The sequence below is a fragment of the Pan troglodytes genome, chromosome 2, assembly GCF_028858775.2.
Source record: "Pan troglodytes isolate AG18354 chromosome 2, NHGRI_mPanTro3-v2.0_pri, whole genome shotgun sequence".
In the NCBI taxonomy this organism is placed as follows: Eukaryota; Metazoa; Chordata; class Mammalia; order Primates; family Hominidae; genus Pan; species Pan troglodytes.
The window spans coordinates 134,278,255-134,295,957 of record NC_086015.1 but is presented as its reverse complement, the minus strand read 5'-3'; the positions used below and the strand labels follow the sequence as shown (position 1 = coordinate 134,295,957).

Below are 17,703 nucleotides of genomic sequence, written 5' to 3'. Positions count from 1 at the left end.
GGGTGCATATATACCTAGGATAGTTAGCTCTTCTCGTTGCATTGATCCCTTTACATTATGTAATGCCCCTCTTTGTCTTTTCTAATCTTTGTTGGTTTAAAGTCTGTTTTATCAGAGACTAGAGACTAGGATTCCAACCCCCCCCCAACCTTTTTTTTTTTTTTTTTTTTTGCTTTCCATTTGCTTGGTAAATAGTCCTCCATCCTTTGTTTTGAACCTATGTTTGTCTTTGCATGTGAGATGGGTCTCCTGAATACAGCACACCAATGGGTCTTGACTCTATCCAATTTGCCAGTCTGTGCCTTTTAATTGGGGCATTTAGCCCGTTTACATTTGAGGTTAATATTGTTATGTGTGAATTTGATCCTATCATTATGATACTAGCTGGTTATTTTGTCCATTTGTTGATGCAGTTTCTCCATAGTGTTGATGGTCTTTACATTTTGGTTTGTTTTTGCAGTGGCTGGTACCGGTTTCTCCTTTCCATATTTAGTGCTTCCTTCAGGACCTCTTGTAAGGCAAAATCCTCAGTATTTGCTTGTCTGTAAAGGGTTTCATTTCTCCTTCATTTTTGAAGCTTAGTTTGGCTGGATATGGAATTCTGGGTTGAAAATTCTTTTCTTTAAGAATGTTGAATATTGGCCCCCACTCTCTTCTGGCATGTAGGGTTTCTGCAGAGAGGTCTGTTGTTAGTCTGATAGGCTTCCCTTTGTGGGTAAACCAACCTTTCTCTCTGGCTGCCCTTCACATTTTTTCCTTCATTTCAACCTTGGTGAATCTGATGATTATGTGTCTTGGGGTTGGTCTTCTTGAGGAGTATCTTTGCGGTGTTCTCTGTATTTCCTGAATTTGAATGTTGGCCTGTCTTGCTAGGTTGGGGAAGTTCTCCCGGATAATATCCTGATGAGTGTTTTCCAACTTGGTTCCATTCTCCCCGTCCCTTACAGGTACACCAATCAAATGTAGATTTGGTCTTTTCACATAGTCCCATATTTCTTGAAGGCTTTGTTCATTACTTTTCATTCTTTTTTCTCTAATCTTGTCTTCACACTTGATTTCATTAAGTTGATCTTCAATCACTGATATACTTTCTTCCACTTGATTGATTTGACTATTGATACTTGTGTATGCTTCCTTCATGAAGTTCTTGTGCTGTTTTTCAGCTCCATCACATCATTTGTGTTCTTATCTAAACCAGTTATTCTAGTTAGCAACTCCTCTAATTTTTATCAAGGTTCCTAACTTCTTTGCGTTGGGTTAGAACATGCTCCTTTAGCTCGGAGGAGTTCGTTATTATCCACCTTCTGAAGCATACTTCTGTCAATTTGTCAAACTCATTCTCCATCCAGTTTTGTTCTCTTGCTGGCGAGGAGTTGTGATCCTTTGGAGGAGAAGTGGCATTCTGGTTTTTGGAATTTTCAGCCTTTTTGCGCTGGTTTTTCCTCATCTTCGTGGATTTACCTACCTTTGGTCTTTGCTGTTGGTGACCTTTGGATGAAGTTTTTGCATGGTCATCCTTTTTGTTGATGTTGATGCTATTGCTTTCTGTTTGTTAGTTTTCCTTCTAACAGTCAGGCCCCCCTTCTGCAGGTCTGCTGGTATTTTCTGGGGGTCCACTCCAAACCCCATTTGCCTGGGTATCACCAGCAGAGGCTGCAGAACAGCAAAGATTGCTGCCTGTTCCTTCCTCTGGAAGCCTCATCCCAGAGTGGCACCTGCCAGATGCCAGCCAGAGCTCCCCCGTATGAGGTACCTGTCGACCCCTGCTGGAAGGTGTCTCCCCATCAGGAGGCACGGGGGTCAGGGAACCACTTGTGGAGGCAGTCTGTCCCTTAGCAGAGCTCGAGCACTGTGCTGGGAAATCTGCTGCTCTCTTCAGAGTCAGCAGGCAGGAACGTTTAAGTCTGCTGAAGCTGCACCCACAGCCGCCCCTTCCCCCCAGGTGCTCTGTCCCAGGGAGATGGGAGTTTTATCTATAAGCCCCTAACTGAGGCTGCTGCCTTTCTTTCAGAGATGCCCTGCCCAGAGAGGAGGAATCTAGAGAGACAGTCTGGCTACAGCGGCTTTGTGGCACTGCAGTAGGCTCCACCCAGTTCGAACTTCCTGGCAGCTTTGTTTATACTGTGAAGGGAAAACCACCTACTCAAGCCTCAGTAATGGTGAACACCCCTCTCCCCACCAAGCAACAGCATCCCAGGTCGACCTCAGACTGCCATGCTGGCTGTGAGAATTTCAAGCCAGTGGATCTTAGCTTGCTGGGTTCCATGGGGATGGGATCCGCTGAGCAAGACCTCTTGGCTCCCTAGCTTCAGCCCCCTTTCCAGGGGAGTGAACAGTTCTGTCTCGCTGGCATTCCAGGCACCACTGGGATACAGGGAAAAACAAAACAAAAAACAAAAACCTGCAGCTAGCTGGGTGTCTGCCCAAACGGTTGCCCAGTTTTGTGCTTGAAACCCAGGGCGCTTGTGGTGTAGGCCCCTGACGGAATCTCCTGGTCTGTGAAGACTGTGGGAAAGGTATAGTGGCTGAGCTGGAATGCACTGTTCCTCATGGCACAGTCCCTCACAGCTTCCCTTCGCTAGGGGAGGGAGCTCCCCAACCCCTTGCACTTCCGGGGTGAGGCGACGCCCCACCCTCCTTCTGCTCGCCCTCCGTGGGCTGTACCCATGTCTAACCAGTCCCAATGAGATGAACCAGGTACCTCAGTTGGAAATGCAGAAATCACCCATCTTCTGCATTGATCTCGCTGGGAGCTGCAGACCAGAGCTGTTCTTATTCGGCCATCTTGCCCTGGAATCGCCTTTTGAATTTTTATAAAGTAGAAGTCTCCACTGAGTACTTCCAAGTACTCAATACTGAGTTCCTGTCCAAGGATAGTTATGAAATATTGAGCCCTTGCCTCTTCATCCGTCAGAACGGGATATTATTACCAGCTGAACACAACTTTTGCTGCTGAAACTAGTGTTGAACTAAAAAACTGTCCAATTAAAAAATGCATACACAGATACACACCTTAAACACACACACACACACATATATACGTGAGTATATATTTATGTATGTATACACATACACACACACACACAGAGTTTTTATGGTTATGTGAGCTAGCAAAATAATGCCAAAATAAGCTTTATCTGTGGGAAATTATCTACTGTTGTCAGTTTTCAAAACCTTTTGAATATGTACTTACTCCCTGCAAGTTCAATAGTCAACTGCTTTAAAGCTTACTTAAAATGCAATTTCAGATATGTGTCAGGTCCAATTCATATGGAACACCCAAATGTTTCATTTTTTAAGTAATGTTAAACTGCCTTGCAACTCACATCTGTCATTAATCCTTCCTGTAATTTTTATTACTAAAGCAATTCTAAAAATAATAGAAACTACTCATTAGAGCTCAATAATCTTTGCACCAAAATGTCTTTGAAATAGCAATATAAATTAAAAGCAGCTGATCACCAAATAGCAAATCCAATATTGCAAAAAGTGGATTGGCCGATATTATCCCCAAACTCACAGTGTATGCATTTGTATGAGGCTTATGAGATGAAAGACATAAGAAAAGAAAGAAGAGAGGAAATGAAGGGCTGTTGAGCCACAAATCTTCCTTGAATCTCCCCTGAAGGAAAGCAGCCATAGCTAAGTGATTAGGTTTTAAAGGGTTTCTCAAAATTCAAACTAATAGGGAAGTGGAAACATCAACCAAACTTTAATTAAAATGCTAAGTGACTGCTGCATGTGGGAGAGACTGAGAAAACTGACACCCAAACACATTCTAATCAGAAATTCAATGTTCCAAATTTTCCACTCTTAGAAAGTTGGAAACCTAGTATGTAGGACAATATTATCAACTACATTTTGATCTTCCTTCTTCACTTGCCCAATAAAGGTACCAAAAACAAAGCCTATGATTTTTCTCTGAGCTAAAAACAATAAAATTGGCTGATATGAACCCAAGATTAAAAAGCAGCACTCAGCTGAAAGTATCAAGTTTCATAATGATTATCATTAGTAACTGCAAATTCAGCCAGTTTAACAATCTTAAGGGTTTTCATATATCATGGTACAGGGTTTTTGCTTTTTCTAAACACAATTGTTAAGGTACAATTGACATAATACACTGCACATATTTTAAGTGTATAATTTGCCAAATTTTGATATATGTATATACCCATGAAACATGACACCATCTCTACAATCATGATAATGAGCATATCCATCACCCCCACACGTTTCATCAGGCTTAGTGTTTGCTTTCTTAATAACTAAAACTTTGGGTGTTTTTTTTTTCATATACCTACCCAAATAAATACAGCACTACTGTACTAATAAGTATGTTCTATAGCATGTCAAAGGTTCATAATTATTCATTCATGAGTAGCAGGGACTAGGGCTTATAAGAGTATCTGAGAAATAAAAAGTGTTCTCGTTAAACTACGGAATGGAAATTCAATTTCACAGTATTTTAAAGCAATAAAGGTCACGCAATATTAACTGCTTATTTTTGATACTACATAACGCTATTTATACAATGCACAATTAGTGGAGTAAACTACTTTTAGAACTCTGGTGTCAACAATGTTTATTTCCCACATAGATGTACAAATTACTCTTAATTAAATTTACAAATTACTCTTTCCAAAAACCAAGCTTAGGAATAACTGACCAAGAAACTATTACTAACATGAGGGTTGTTTTTCTCTCATGTTGACTTGTAAGTCATGCACATCACTCAAAGTGCACTATTTAAACATGGATGTTATGGCAACTAAACTTTTTTCCCCAGGAAAATCAGTTGAAGAGTAATAAATTGATCCAGAAACTAATTTTAACTTGAGAATTTTCCCCCTTCTCATTTCTTTTAAATTTAAGTCATATATATATCTCATTTCAAGTTACTTAAGGGTGGATGATATCACAACTAAAGTTTTCAGTTCAAAATAGGTATAAAGTTGGGTGCTGGCCAAAATTGCCTATATTACCCTTGAGAGACATTCATGCGTCAAAAAGGAACCAGATCGGTTTAGAAGGAAAGGACTGAGTAAAACAGATGCCTCCCTCAACTGATCCAGTTAAAGTAAGCGATGGTAAAAGGGAACTGCCTGCTGTCTGCCAGGAAGAGAGCTGGGCTGCCGGATGCACCAAAAGTTGTTGGAGGAAATATTCTCCCAAAAAGGCTGCTTGTGTAGAAACAACAGCAAGAAGGGCTAGTTACAGATTATACTTGAGGGTGTCGTGCTTGTTTTGGGGTCAGGAAATTAAAGTTAGCTGACTGAATATTCTAATATTCATCAACCATTAAGAACTCTGGATTTGGTTATTGAGGTTCCTCTGGACTCTATTAAAAATCAGCTCACTTTTTATTATAATACATCTCGATGAAAAAAGCCCTTTTAGGGGAAGGAAAAAAAAACCACAAGGTAGACTATACCCATCAAATTTTGCTCTTGCATTTTTTGCACTCATCCTAAAATACTTTATTAATTGAATAAATGAGATACAATAACTTAATAGGCTTAACACAAAAATCTTGCACTTTAAAAATTTTAGGAAGTCAACAAGGACAATGTAAAGGGATCAGCATATCCAATTACATTTATTATTACTATTATTTACTAGAATAGCTTAGATATTCCCCTATCTCATACATTTAAATGAAGAATGCTATTCCATATTTCATGGGATGTCATTCAGTGTTAGCCAAACCATTAGCTTCCCTACTCACAAATCCACCAGAACAACACATTGAAAGAACAGAGTGGAATGATAAATTTAAATAAGTCTGAAAATCTAACAAGTATACTATTGTAATTTGAATATACTTTTACTGCTGACACTAACACGGCTGTAATATTTTAAATACATCACTTTTGTTTTCTTTCAAACAACAGTAATGTAAGAAAAAAGAATTCTTTTTAAGAAGAATTTTTGAGTATTGTTGCCTTCTTCCTAACTGTTGTCCTCTTCCTAAATGTTTCTTGGCAATTCAGTCTTAAAAGGAGGCTTTTTTGGCCCCCTGCCTAAGCCAAAAAGAAACTGAGGGTTTCCCTGCAGCCTACTCATTCTAATATTTTATTAGTCATTTCTGATCTGTAAATATTAAAAACCAGATAGAAAGCACATGGATTCTTTTATGCTAACACATGCAGCAAAGCGGCCTTAGGAAAGTCATTTATCTCAGAATATTGACTTCATTACCATGATTGAAACTAATCAAAGTAACTATGTGCCCTTGCATTTTCTTCTCTCCTTATCCATTCCATCTCCCAAACTTTAAATATAAGATGGCCAGAAGCTCAGAGGCTTGACCTTATTGTGTGCAGAGAACTGACAAAGCCCAAAGCGAAGTCCAAGTTCAAATGTACTCTTTCTATATTTACCTAGAGGAACCTAAGCACAAGATTCCGAGAATCTGAACTGTTTTTAATATTAATTTTAGTATTAAAATTTTTAATATTTTAATATGCTTTCATGTTATACTTTCTCTTAAAAGATAAGCAGGAAGATTTTTTTTTTTTAACTGTGAGAAACTGAAAGAAACTGTGTTTTGAGGTCTGGCAAGGCAAAATAGAAAGAAATCATTAGTTTCTTCCAAATTGTTTTCATAACTCTCCACGGCGTAAACCACTGAATCCTATTAAATTAACTCGTCCCACTCAATAAACCCACTATCCCATCACAGATAACCACTGGAGAGAACTCCTAGACATAATATAGAAATAGTAGCTTTAATAAGAATACATAGATTGAGTTCAAAGTTGGACTCATTAAATCTATTGATGTTTTGTTTAAAATGACTCAAAATTGAAAGTAAAGATATGTTAAAATGATTAAATAAATCAGACAGAAATATCCATAAATAGGTATTAGTAGGTACAATATATAAACATTAGCTTTGCTAAAGGCGATCAGCTATTAAATGGCAGAAATTACAGTCACAATCTGAATTATTGAAAGTGTATTTTTAATATTACAAAAACCCACACATTTTAGTAACAATTATTATTCATGCTGGGCATGGTGGCTCATGCCTGTAATCCCAGCACTTTGGGAGGCCAAGGCAGGTGGACCACGAGGTTAAGAGTTTGAGACTAGCCTGGCCAAGATGGTGAAACCTTGTCTCTACTAAATATACAAAAATTAGCTGGGCGTGGTGGTGGGTGCCTGTAATCCCAGCTATGCGGGAGGCTGAGGTAGGAGAATTGCTTGAAACTGGGAGATGGAGGCTGCAGTGAGCTGAGATCACACCACTGCACTCCAGCCTGGCAACAGAGCAAGACTCCGTCTCAAAAAAAAAAAAAAAAATGGATGAAGTTCTTTTTATCTAATTACTACAGTGCAAATGTAGCTATAACTCACAACTGACCCAAAAAATGCTTCCACTGAATGACACAGAATGCCTGTCATTTCTCAGTGACCGAAGCTTGCATTCCTTAGTTTTTCAGTTATGCTACTGACAGGAAGAAAATGCTGACCAGTCATCACATCAAATCGCTGAGGATGCTAAAAGGCACAATAGTCTTCTACTTCAAAGAAGGTACTAGAATCTAGATATCCAACAAGTGGCCGTTAAATGACAAGAAAGCCATAGACTATTATGCAGGTGTTAAAAATTATGCTTTTAAAGAGTATTTACTAACATGGGAAAATGCTTATATTTTCCTGCTTTAAAAAAGCATGTGAGATTGTATATACACTGAACTCTATTCCATTTTAGTGCCATTCACACTGAATGCAACTCTTCTCCTATCCCTTTGCCTAGTACAAGGATCCTCAAAATGCAGTCCTCTAAGATGTAGTAACAGCTGTTAGAAATGCAAATTGTCAGGCCCCTCCCACCAGACCTGCTAAATCAGAAACCTCTGGGGTAGGGGGGAGCCCAGCAATCTGTTTTAATAAGCTCTCCAGACAACTCTGATGCTCAACAAATTGTGAAAACCACTAGCTACTTCTTAATAATTCTTCAGATTTCAGCTCACAGTTCTCAGGGAAGCCTTGCCTCACCCAACCTTCCATCCTGCAAGCAAAGATGAGTTTATTGTACCTCACAAGAACCAAGATTTTTCTTTCACAAGTTATTGCAGCTAAAATTATTTATGATTATGTAAGCAGAGTTTTTATCTCCAGTTGAGATATTTCAAGTCTAGTGACACATATGAATCACCTGGAAGTTCTCAAAAATCCTTGGCCATACCCCAGACCAAACAGAATTCACTGGAGTATGACTCAAGCATCTGTACTTTTTAAATATTGTGATTCCACTGTTTGGCCAAGGTTAAGAATCACTATACCAGACTCAAGCTCCAGATGACCAGTAAATGGTGACCAGTATTTGTTGAATGAATATGTGGGTTTTTTCACTTTATTTTATAGGTTTTGTTTTGTTTCAGTCTTGCACATGATACAGAATTCCAAATGCACAGAAAGGGTTCAGTGAAAAGTGAAGTCTCCTTCTCTTCCTATCTCCTCTCAGAGGCAATGACTAGGACCAATGCCATGTTTCGTTAAAAGACTGAATATTTGGCAGTGCATACAGAAAAGACCACAGGTTGGATGGCAGGATTATAGATTATTTTACTGCTTCTTTATGCACATCTGAACTTTTTGTAAAATGTATACACATTACTTTCAGTATTGGGAAAGGAGGTACCCTATGAATAATTGTATGGGGGTGCATCCAGAGCTATTTAGTAGATAAACACTGGGTCTTAGGGCTCCCACAACAATAGCCACTTAGAATGTACATACAGCTGTTCCATTTTGTCAAGTTCTTAGAAGAGACATTTTACCTGGTTTAAGCGAGTAAATGCCCAATTATTCCACCTGCTTATTTTGGTTATATTTTCACTTCTCATTAGATATACAGCTTCTCCAGAACTTCTACCAGAAAATGGTGGGAGGGTGCACAAAAGGAGGAGGTACTGTTCATCCTAGGAACCAGATTAAGAAGTGGGATCATGGTTTATAGATCTATCTTGTCTTGATTTAGTTAACATAAGCTCCTCTCCAAGACTGACCATCTCTGGGTGTATGAATATGAAAAGCTGAGGCCTGGACCCCAGGGTGGTGGCTGAACCCCTGAGCCCTTTTGACTCCATGCCAGTTAGTGATTCTGTCTCAATACAGTACTTTGGAACAGGGCTGGACATCTGAGATTTCTATAAGTAGAAACTGGAGTATGAAGAGCTTTACAACAATGGACCCAGACTTTTTTTGGCTTTTGGGGTTTTTTAATTATCTTTTTCTTACTTTCTACCTCCCTTACTCTTATGGTCTAAGACCACTCCCCTCTGTTGTCAGTATGACTCATTCTAGCATCAACTCTTGGCCCCCTATCCTCCATTTTGTTTCCATAACTGGGTGGAAAATCAGCTTGCTAGGACTTTTAAAAATCTACTCTAATGTAGACCCAAGAGCTCTCTGAGGAGGCAAGAGCCTGGACTTGAGGGCCATTTCTTTAAGGACTTGTAGGCCTTTTACTATTTAACTCCTGATCCTTATCTCAGGCAGACATATGAGATAGAGGGGGAAAAAAATGCCTTCTGTAGAGATAAAGCATTTCCTTGTTACCATTTTTCCTATATTTAGACAAAGACCAAGGTGTACGATCACAGTTAAGGGGTAAAATATTTGGATATGCACTTGGATAGGACCAAGGGGAAAATACACATAAAAGTTAGATAGTACACAGAAACAAGTAAGATAATATTGAGCTGGAAAGGGAGTTAGGCAGTAGCCACTCCAACATCTCCGAGTGCAACCTGCCACACAGATACTTAAGCATTGTCTTGTACTGTATACTAGTTGTTTTATGTGTGTTGATATAGTCTTCCGGACTGGAAGCACCTGAAGGCTAGGCCTTATCTCCTACTGCTTCAGTTTCCTCTCTCGTGCTGAGTCCAAAGCAAAGGTCTAATATTTAAATTGTGGCCGGGCGCGGTGGCTCACGCCTGTAATCCCAGCACTTTGGGAGGCCCAGGCAAGTGGATCACAAGGTCAGGAGATCGAGACCACGGTGAAACCACGTCTTTACTAAAAATACAAAAAATTAGCCGGGCGTGGTGGCGGGCGCCTGTAGTCCCAGCTACTCGGGAGGCTGAGGCAGGAGAATGGCGTGAAGCCGGGAGGCGGAGCTTGCAGTGAGCCAAGATCGCGCCACTGCACTCCAGCCTGGGTGACAGATCGAGACTCTGACTCAAAAAAAAAAAATTTAAATTGTATTAAATACTTCATAGTTGACAGACTAAAACAGACTACAGCATAAAATCAACTCTGCATAGTAAGATCACTGTATCTTAAATGTGATAAATTTTTAAAAAATCATTATAACCAACATTCTATGCTGATAAGATGAATGTTGAAATTCACTGTAGCTGTGGCCATGATTAATTACAAGTTTAATCATGTATTTTAGGGTAAACCTATTTCCTTAATATCTCTTTTCTATTAAATTACATGCACTATGCTAATGTTAAGGGCCAAAGTAATTTCTGGGCTGATCAAATCTTTTGGGTTTGATTTTTTGAAAAGATACTTTGACAATTTAACAATACTATAAAATAAAATGAATAAGAACTAGCACAATCTTTTTAGGACTATGACAACATAATTAGACTAGAGTGTCTATAATTATGAAAGAAAATATTCTCAAATATTGTTTTATGAATTTCATGATGCATAATAAAGGAAAAACCTCTATCTCATTCACCATACATTTTAACAGTTTAATTTTATTCTACTGTGATAATGAAAAAAGGGATGCCCAATATTTATGCCAGGAAGAAAACTCTCCAAACATGCATCAAGCAAGTGTAATGTCTGTACTGTAGGTTTTATTTTAATCTCACAGCTAATTCAGAAAGTGAATAAAAATGTAAAGGAATATGGTATTTACATTGTAATTAAAGGTCACCCTGTATGCAAAATGTCAATGGTAAAGTGATGCCCCCAAGTGGCATAATGATAAATTGCAATACTTTGACGGAAAAGTTAAGTACTATGTACATACAGCTGTTCCATTTTGTCAAGTTCTTTGATTAAATCTAGAAATGTATATAATGAATCTGTATTTCATAGAAACTAGTCATAAGTCCTACAAACTTATTGTCATTCCTTTAACACTGATACCAAGGGATAGTCTGATACCTTCCTTATGAGCTCAAAAAGTTAAGGGTGTATCTGCAAAACAAAAAGGGAAGTCTTATCTATTCTGATGTGTTGAAGGAATAGCATTCATACCATTATAGAAATCTGTATAAAGTATTCATCTTCTAGCCACCTCTAACATTAACCAATTCCTTATGTTTGTGGTCTAGTATGTAAAGCATAATTTAAAACCTTATCTAGTCAAATTGCTTGGACAAGTAGTGCTAATAATGTGCTTTGCTCACAAACTAATGGTTCAGTATCAACACTAAAAAAAAAAAAGAGTTTAGTTTCCTGCCTCATACATGCATTAAACATAACAATCACTGATGAATTGATATCTTAGCTAAAAGGTTTACATTCTGAGAACCAATTTATTTTGGACAGCCACAGAGATATAAAAGATGACAACAGAATTGTTACAATCTCAAGACACATCTTGAATAAGTTTTTTAAATTACATGCCTGGTTTCAGATTGGTTTATTTGGGAAATTTTTCTCATTTAAAAGTAATCCAGAAAAACCTTCCATTTATTAGAAGTTTCCAATTGCAGTCATTGGGTGGTAATTAGCTAAAGTTTTCTTAGGCTTCCTTTAATTATTCCTTTAACTTGGATTGTTTATAATTAAGGTGAATCTGTGCTGTTTTTGAGGAATAATTATGAGCAAGGCAATGTGACATCTAAATCTTATATAAATAGGCAGATATCGTATTCTTATTACAATCCTATGAGGTATTATACTCATTTTAAAGATAAGAAAACCAAAGCTCAGATTAGGAATGTACAGAATGTAGACTTCACATTAAGAACAGGTCTGGCTTTACTCTTTGTTCACATCCAAAGCTGGGATTTTAACAATGACACCATACTGCTCTGTTTCTATTACAGCATTCTAGAATTTTGTGAGTAGTCACATTCATACTTTTTTCTGATTTTAGCAAATAATTCCAAAAGCAATTGTCTACAAAGGTCGGCACGTAGTGGAAAGGTGTGATGCAGCTGTATGCCAGAGACAGTAAGGAGAGGCAGGAATGTGGCTAACTGGAGAATACAGAATTTGTCTAAAGGAGTAGCTGCTGCCTAGCTTTAGCAGTCCATTGTGGCTACACAGGAACTCATGTTAGCAAACGTTCCCAAATCTTTTTTTTCTAGAAAAGATGAAATGCTCAATTTATATGAGCTGCTCATTTAAAAATACTGACTACTGGCCAGGCGCGATGGCTCACGCCTGTAATCTCAGCACTTTGGGAGGCCAAGGCAAGAGGATCACCTGAGGTCAGGAGTTCAAGACCAGCCTGGCCAACATGGTGAAACCCTGTCTCTACTAAAAATACAAAAATTAGCCAGGTGTGGTGGCGCATGCCTGTAATCCCAGCTACTTGGGAGGCTGAGGTGGGAGAATCACTTGAACCTGGGAGGTGGAGGTTGCAGTGAGCCAAGATCGTGCCACTGCACTTCAGCCTGGGAGACAGAGTGAGACTCCGCCTCAAAAAAAAAAAAAAACTGATTAACTTACTAAAAAGAAACACTACCCAGGCCAAACAAAAGACATCTGAAAGCCACATGTGGCCAGTATGCAATATGTTTTAGATTCTGATGATGAATGATTCCTTTCCCAGAGATTGTGGACTAGACCTTCTGGTGCCAAATGATTTTTGTCCGTTATCCTCACCACTGGATTCATTCCACAAACATGTCTGCCATCTTCAGCTCCAGTCATGTGTTTTTTTAAGATTGGTTCAGGTACAAGAAAGATCACTAACAAATCACTTGCCAACCAACCAGCCCCAGCCCCCTTTCTTCTCTCTCATTCTCTTTCTCTCTCTCTTCCCCGCTGACTACAAACACACTCTCTCCACTCACTTATTATCTTAAGTCTAAAGGTTTCAAGTTTGATCTTCATACATCTTATTTTACATCCTTTTAATTAACTTTTTAGTCCTCCTGTGAATTATCTTAAAATTTTTCATATTCCTCATTAGTTGAAGAAACCAAAATTGGATATGATCCTACAGTGTAGTTTTTAGAAGTATTGGGTCTGGTTTAGGTCTTACTCTCAATGTTTCCATAAAGGTTATCTAATAATTGTCAGAAATTTATCATTCTATTCTAAATGGCTAGAAGAGCACCTCTAGGATTAAAGGGAAAAATTCCTTTTCAGCAGGAATCATAATGCATGTTCTAAGGACATCAGAAAAATGCCAGCTCTTTTATCATCCCTCATGTAGAAATTGACTAAAAACTATAAATTCTAGATAATTACAGCTTTTAAAAATTCTGGACAGAGACCATTTAAAAGATTGAGTTTTAAAACAAAGTAGTAACATCACTAACATTTACCTTTACAATTCCTATGACCTATGAAGATGTAGAAAAGTGTTTATCACACTGATTTTAAATCCACTCTTAAATATCCAATAGGCAAAAGCTGGAAGAACTTAGAGTAGCCTTAAAACCTCAGAAGAAAACAATATATTATGGGATGAAAATGTGGTCTTCTGGGGTTAAGGGCTGATATCTTGGATCATTCTTCCTTCTGCTTTCTGTTCCTCCTGTGTTTCTGATAGGCAAGTTTCTTACCCTAACTTCAGTTCCAACTTACTTTCCACTGCAGCAAATTAAAAAAACTTTACACCAAAACTGGAGGTTTATCTGTAAGGGAGGTACTGTCTGAAGCTATTAAGAGTTTTTCTCTACTATGAAAGTGTATAGGATCCGATCATAATCAAAAGAGACGAGGTGACAAGGGGGTCATTAACATAAGCTAATTTTAAATAGGAGTGTCCATTTGGTTTAAGTGTTTAATCTGACAGCTTTCTGACTACGGAATTTGAAAATCCTCGCCATGGAAAGCCCAAAGAAAATTAATACTGTCACTTTCTTTGGTATACCCTATTCATCTCAAATGTGAATAATTGTTTATTTGCATTTTGTAACATTTCTAAAAATAGTCATTATGAACAATTCTTATTTTCTCATTCAAGAAGTTCCAATCAAGTTAAGTGGAAGCAATATTGTCACTGAGACTGTGGCATGCCCAAACATCTTATTTTCACATAATCTATCCCATTTCTAGCTCCCTTCTTTAGGTCATTTGGATACTTTATTCACCTGCTGAAATGCCTTTAAACCTAATATGAAAGATTAATTAGGGAGCTTACCTATATTTATGAAATACTTGCTTTGGTATAAAGAGCAAAGTGGACATTACTCCATGTTCTTTTTTTTTGTTAGTCTTGCTCTGTTGCCCAGGCTGGAGGGCAGTGGCATGATCTCGGCTCACTGCAACCTCCACCTCCTGGGTTTAAGCAATTCTTGTGCCTCAACCTCCAAGTAGCTGAGATCACAGGCATGTACCACCCTGCCTGGCTAATTTTTGTATTTTTAGTAGAGACAGGGTTTTGCCATGTTGGCCAGGCTGGTCTTGAACTCCTCGCCTCAAGTGATCTGCCAACCTTGGCCACTCACAGTGCTGGGATTACAGGCATGAGCCACCATACCTGGCCTGCTCCATGTTCCTAATCAGCTAAGACCTGCAAACAAAAAGCAGCCTACTCAAGATTCATAGGAAGCATTTTTACTTACAATTCCTCTCCTCGTTTGGCTTTCTTGTCTGAAACCAGATAGACAGTTCCAAAACTTCCACTGCCAAGTTTTTGTTGAAGCACGTATCTTCTTGCAATCAAGGTCTTTGGATAAGTGGAAATGGCTGTTGATCCACTCACACACTTAGCTGCCTCTTGGAATTTCAGCATTGCTCCAAACAAGAGAGAACTGGTTCATTCATTTATAGAAACTTAACATTCCAGTCTCCTAAGAAATGGTCAAATTCATCCAGTGTTGGTCAGTTCCTTAAAGATGAAAAGTTAAAAGATCAGGTCTAAAGGATGGTAAACGATGTCTAACAAAAAGTGTTAAGTGCAGTGATATCTGCACCTTGATCAGCAGACTGACATCATATTGGTTAACAACTTGAAAAAAAAATGTTAAAAGGTAGAGATACCACACATTCCAGAAGGCAATCTTTCACAGGAACAGCCTCCCTTTGTACATTGAAATTTGGCAGAAGTGAATTATAGCCAACTTTCCACAAATTTCTGGGATGTACATCTGTTTTACAATGAGCAATCTCTTCATTTATTTAAGATTTATACTCCCCAACTACTTATAAAAGAATCCAAATACAAGAACATTATCACTTCCTTAAATCTATACATCTGCATCAACCTTTTTGTAATGCCCTCTTCTCACCTTATATTTACTTTGGTTTACAAAGAGTGAGTTAGGATTAAACGAGGAATTAGCAGGTGCTGTTTCCTTTAGATTTATTTTTTTCTGTAAATGTTAAACCACAGTTTTTGTATTTATTAGGACAGATGCAAAGAAGGATAAGGATTGAGAATTTTTTCCCATGCTCAGCAAATTCTAGTTTCTGAAGTTCCTATTGTACACATTGTGTATAATCTCTCTGGATTAAAAACAGGAAGAGTTACAAATTCAATTCAAACCTAAAATCCCATTTAATGTCAGTGGAATATAAATGTTACAGATAAATCTGTAATTCCTCAGGGAGCTATGAGACGTGGCAGTTATGAAAGGCAGGACTGTTTAGGCCGGGCGCGGTGGCTCACGCCTGTAGTACCAGCACTTTGGGAGGCCGAGGCAGGCGGATCACGTGGTCAGGAGATCGAGACCATCCTGGCTAACACGGTGAAACCCCGTCTAATACAAAAAAATTAGCCGGGCATTGTAGCGGGCGCCTGCATTCCCAGCTACTCGGGAGGCTGAGGCAGGAGAATAGCGTGAACCCAGGAGGCGGAGCTTGCAGTGAGATCTCGCCACTGCACTCCAGCCTGGGCGACAGAGTAAGACTCTATCTCAACAAAAAGAAAAACAAAAACAAAAACAAAAAAAAGAAAGGCAGGACTGTTTCATATGAGTAGGTACAAAGTAAAATCACTTTTATTTCATCAGAATGTTAAATGTTTTGTTAGTTATCAAGAAAAGTGTGCTTTTGTTTTAAATCTATATAGAAATAACATTTTAAATTGAAAACTGCCTACACCTTGAAGTTAGGTTTTCATATTCAACAATTCCAAAGCTATGAGACAAAAACCTAGTTTTTAAGGATGGTCAATGGGCTTTACGTGGTGGTGTCCGTCAACCACAAAAACTACCAGGGCAATTAACCACAAAAATCCTCAAAACAGAACATAAGTAAATGCCCATTTACAACATTTTCCTTCTTAAAATGTATGAATCAGTTAAGTTGTACCTAATACCAGTGAGATTAGTTACCAGCTTTTTCTTTTCCCTTCCAAAGACATGTTAGTAAAATCTGCTGGAAAAACAACTAGAGAGCAGGCCTCTAAATATACCTTTTGTTTTTACTTCCCCTTCACTGTCATAAAAGTGATGCCGTCTGGCCATACTAAGCTGTTCAAATAAATATATGGACTTACAGACTTTCCAGCTGAAAAGGGTCCTTCAGGTCACTCAGTAATTCTCCTTATTTTAAAGATGAGATTAAGGTTCCTTTTAGAGAAGGACAGAATTAGGGACGGACAGAATGAGAAGTTCACTTCTGGCGGCTCTTATTTTAAAGGACAGTCTAAACCCAGCAGTGCTTAAGTAGTCTGGTCCAGGCTGCAGAAGACTCTGGGACTAGGTTCCCTCCCACCCAACCTCACAGACTCAGCCCTGCCACCCCCATCCCAGTCCACTTTTAGGTCATCCATTCCATTAGTCTCCTCTGTGCAACCATAAACCTACCCAAGAATGTGTCGCATTGTCTAGATTCTAGAACTATCTGTTCACTTGACAACACGCTCCCCCTCGAGGTTTGAGTGAACTTGGGCACTGCGAACACATCTTCTTTATTTCTGCATCCCCAATCCCTGGCATACCTCCTGGCATATACTAGGTGTTTAACAAACCTTGTTAAGGCAAGTAAGTGTCCAGCAGATCAACTGCCGCCCAAAGGAGAGAAAAAAGGTTGGTTAAGAAAGCTAGATGGGAACTTGGAGAAAGTTACTACCTTGTGCAAACTACCCCTTCTCGGTGAAACAGATCTGGCTGGGGGCAAAAGACAACGGAAGGAGTATTTATCACAAGTTGAAAACCAGTAGTTATCTTCCCAGGTAATAAGAGGAAGGCAATTTGTCACCAGTTTCTGCTACAGCACAAATCTACCTTTAAAGTAAATCTTAACCTTAAGGTAAAACGAACAATTCCTTGCTTCTTCACCTTTTTAAACATTTACATTTTGGCAAAGCAGGTTAACGTTTATTGAGGGGCACTGAGACTGGAGTACATCCGGAGGTAAGACGTCCAGGAAAGCGAGGAGATCGCAGCCATGGCGTCCTAGAGATTCGGAACCCAGCCCGGGCAGCTTGAAACCATTACCTTCCTCCTCGCAGGGGAGCCTGGCTAGCCCCAAGGAGCACAGTTCGCTTTACCTTTCCCTGTCGTGGTCGGAGCGGCGCCCGGGGCTGCCCAAGTCTTGCGGGTAATCGGGCAGGCCTCAAACTAGGGGCAACCACACCCACCGAAC

At 39.0% G+C, this 17,703-nt stretch overlaps 1 protein-coding gene across 50 annotated transcripts in view; it reads right to left on the bottom strand.

Annotated features, from left to right (window-relative positions):
- NEK11 (NIMA related kinase 11) overlaps positions 1–17,698 on the bottom strand; it is a 323,630-nt gene extending 305,932 nt beyond the window's left edge. For 11 of the 50 annotated variants that reach the window (XM_063807170.1, XM_063807186.1, XM_063807177.1 and 8 more), the window contains exons 1-2: positions 17,397–17,485; positions 14,736–15,001 (exon numbers count right to left, since the gene is read on the bottom strand). Coding sequence is in view for 31 of the 50 variants with exons in the window: in XM_054681003.1 (XP_054536978.1) it covers positions 14,736–14,905 (170 nt within the window). In the remaining 19 variants the exon portion in view is untranslated. The other 39 variants (XM_063807173.1, XM_063807184.1, XM_054681001.1 and 36 more) reach the window with 13 other exon arrangements.
- Positions 17,699–17,703: the final 5 nt, after the last annotated feature.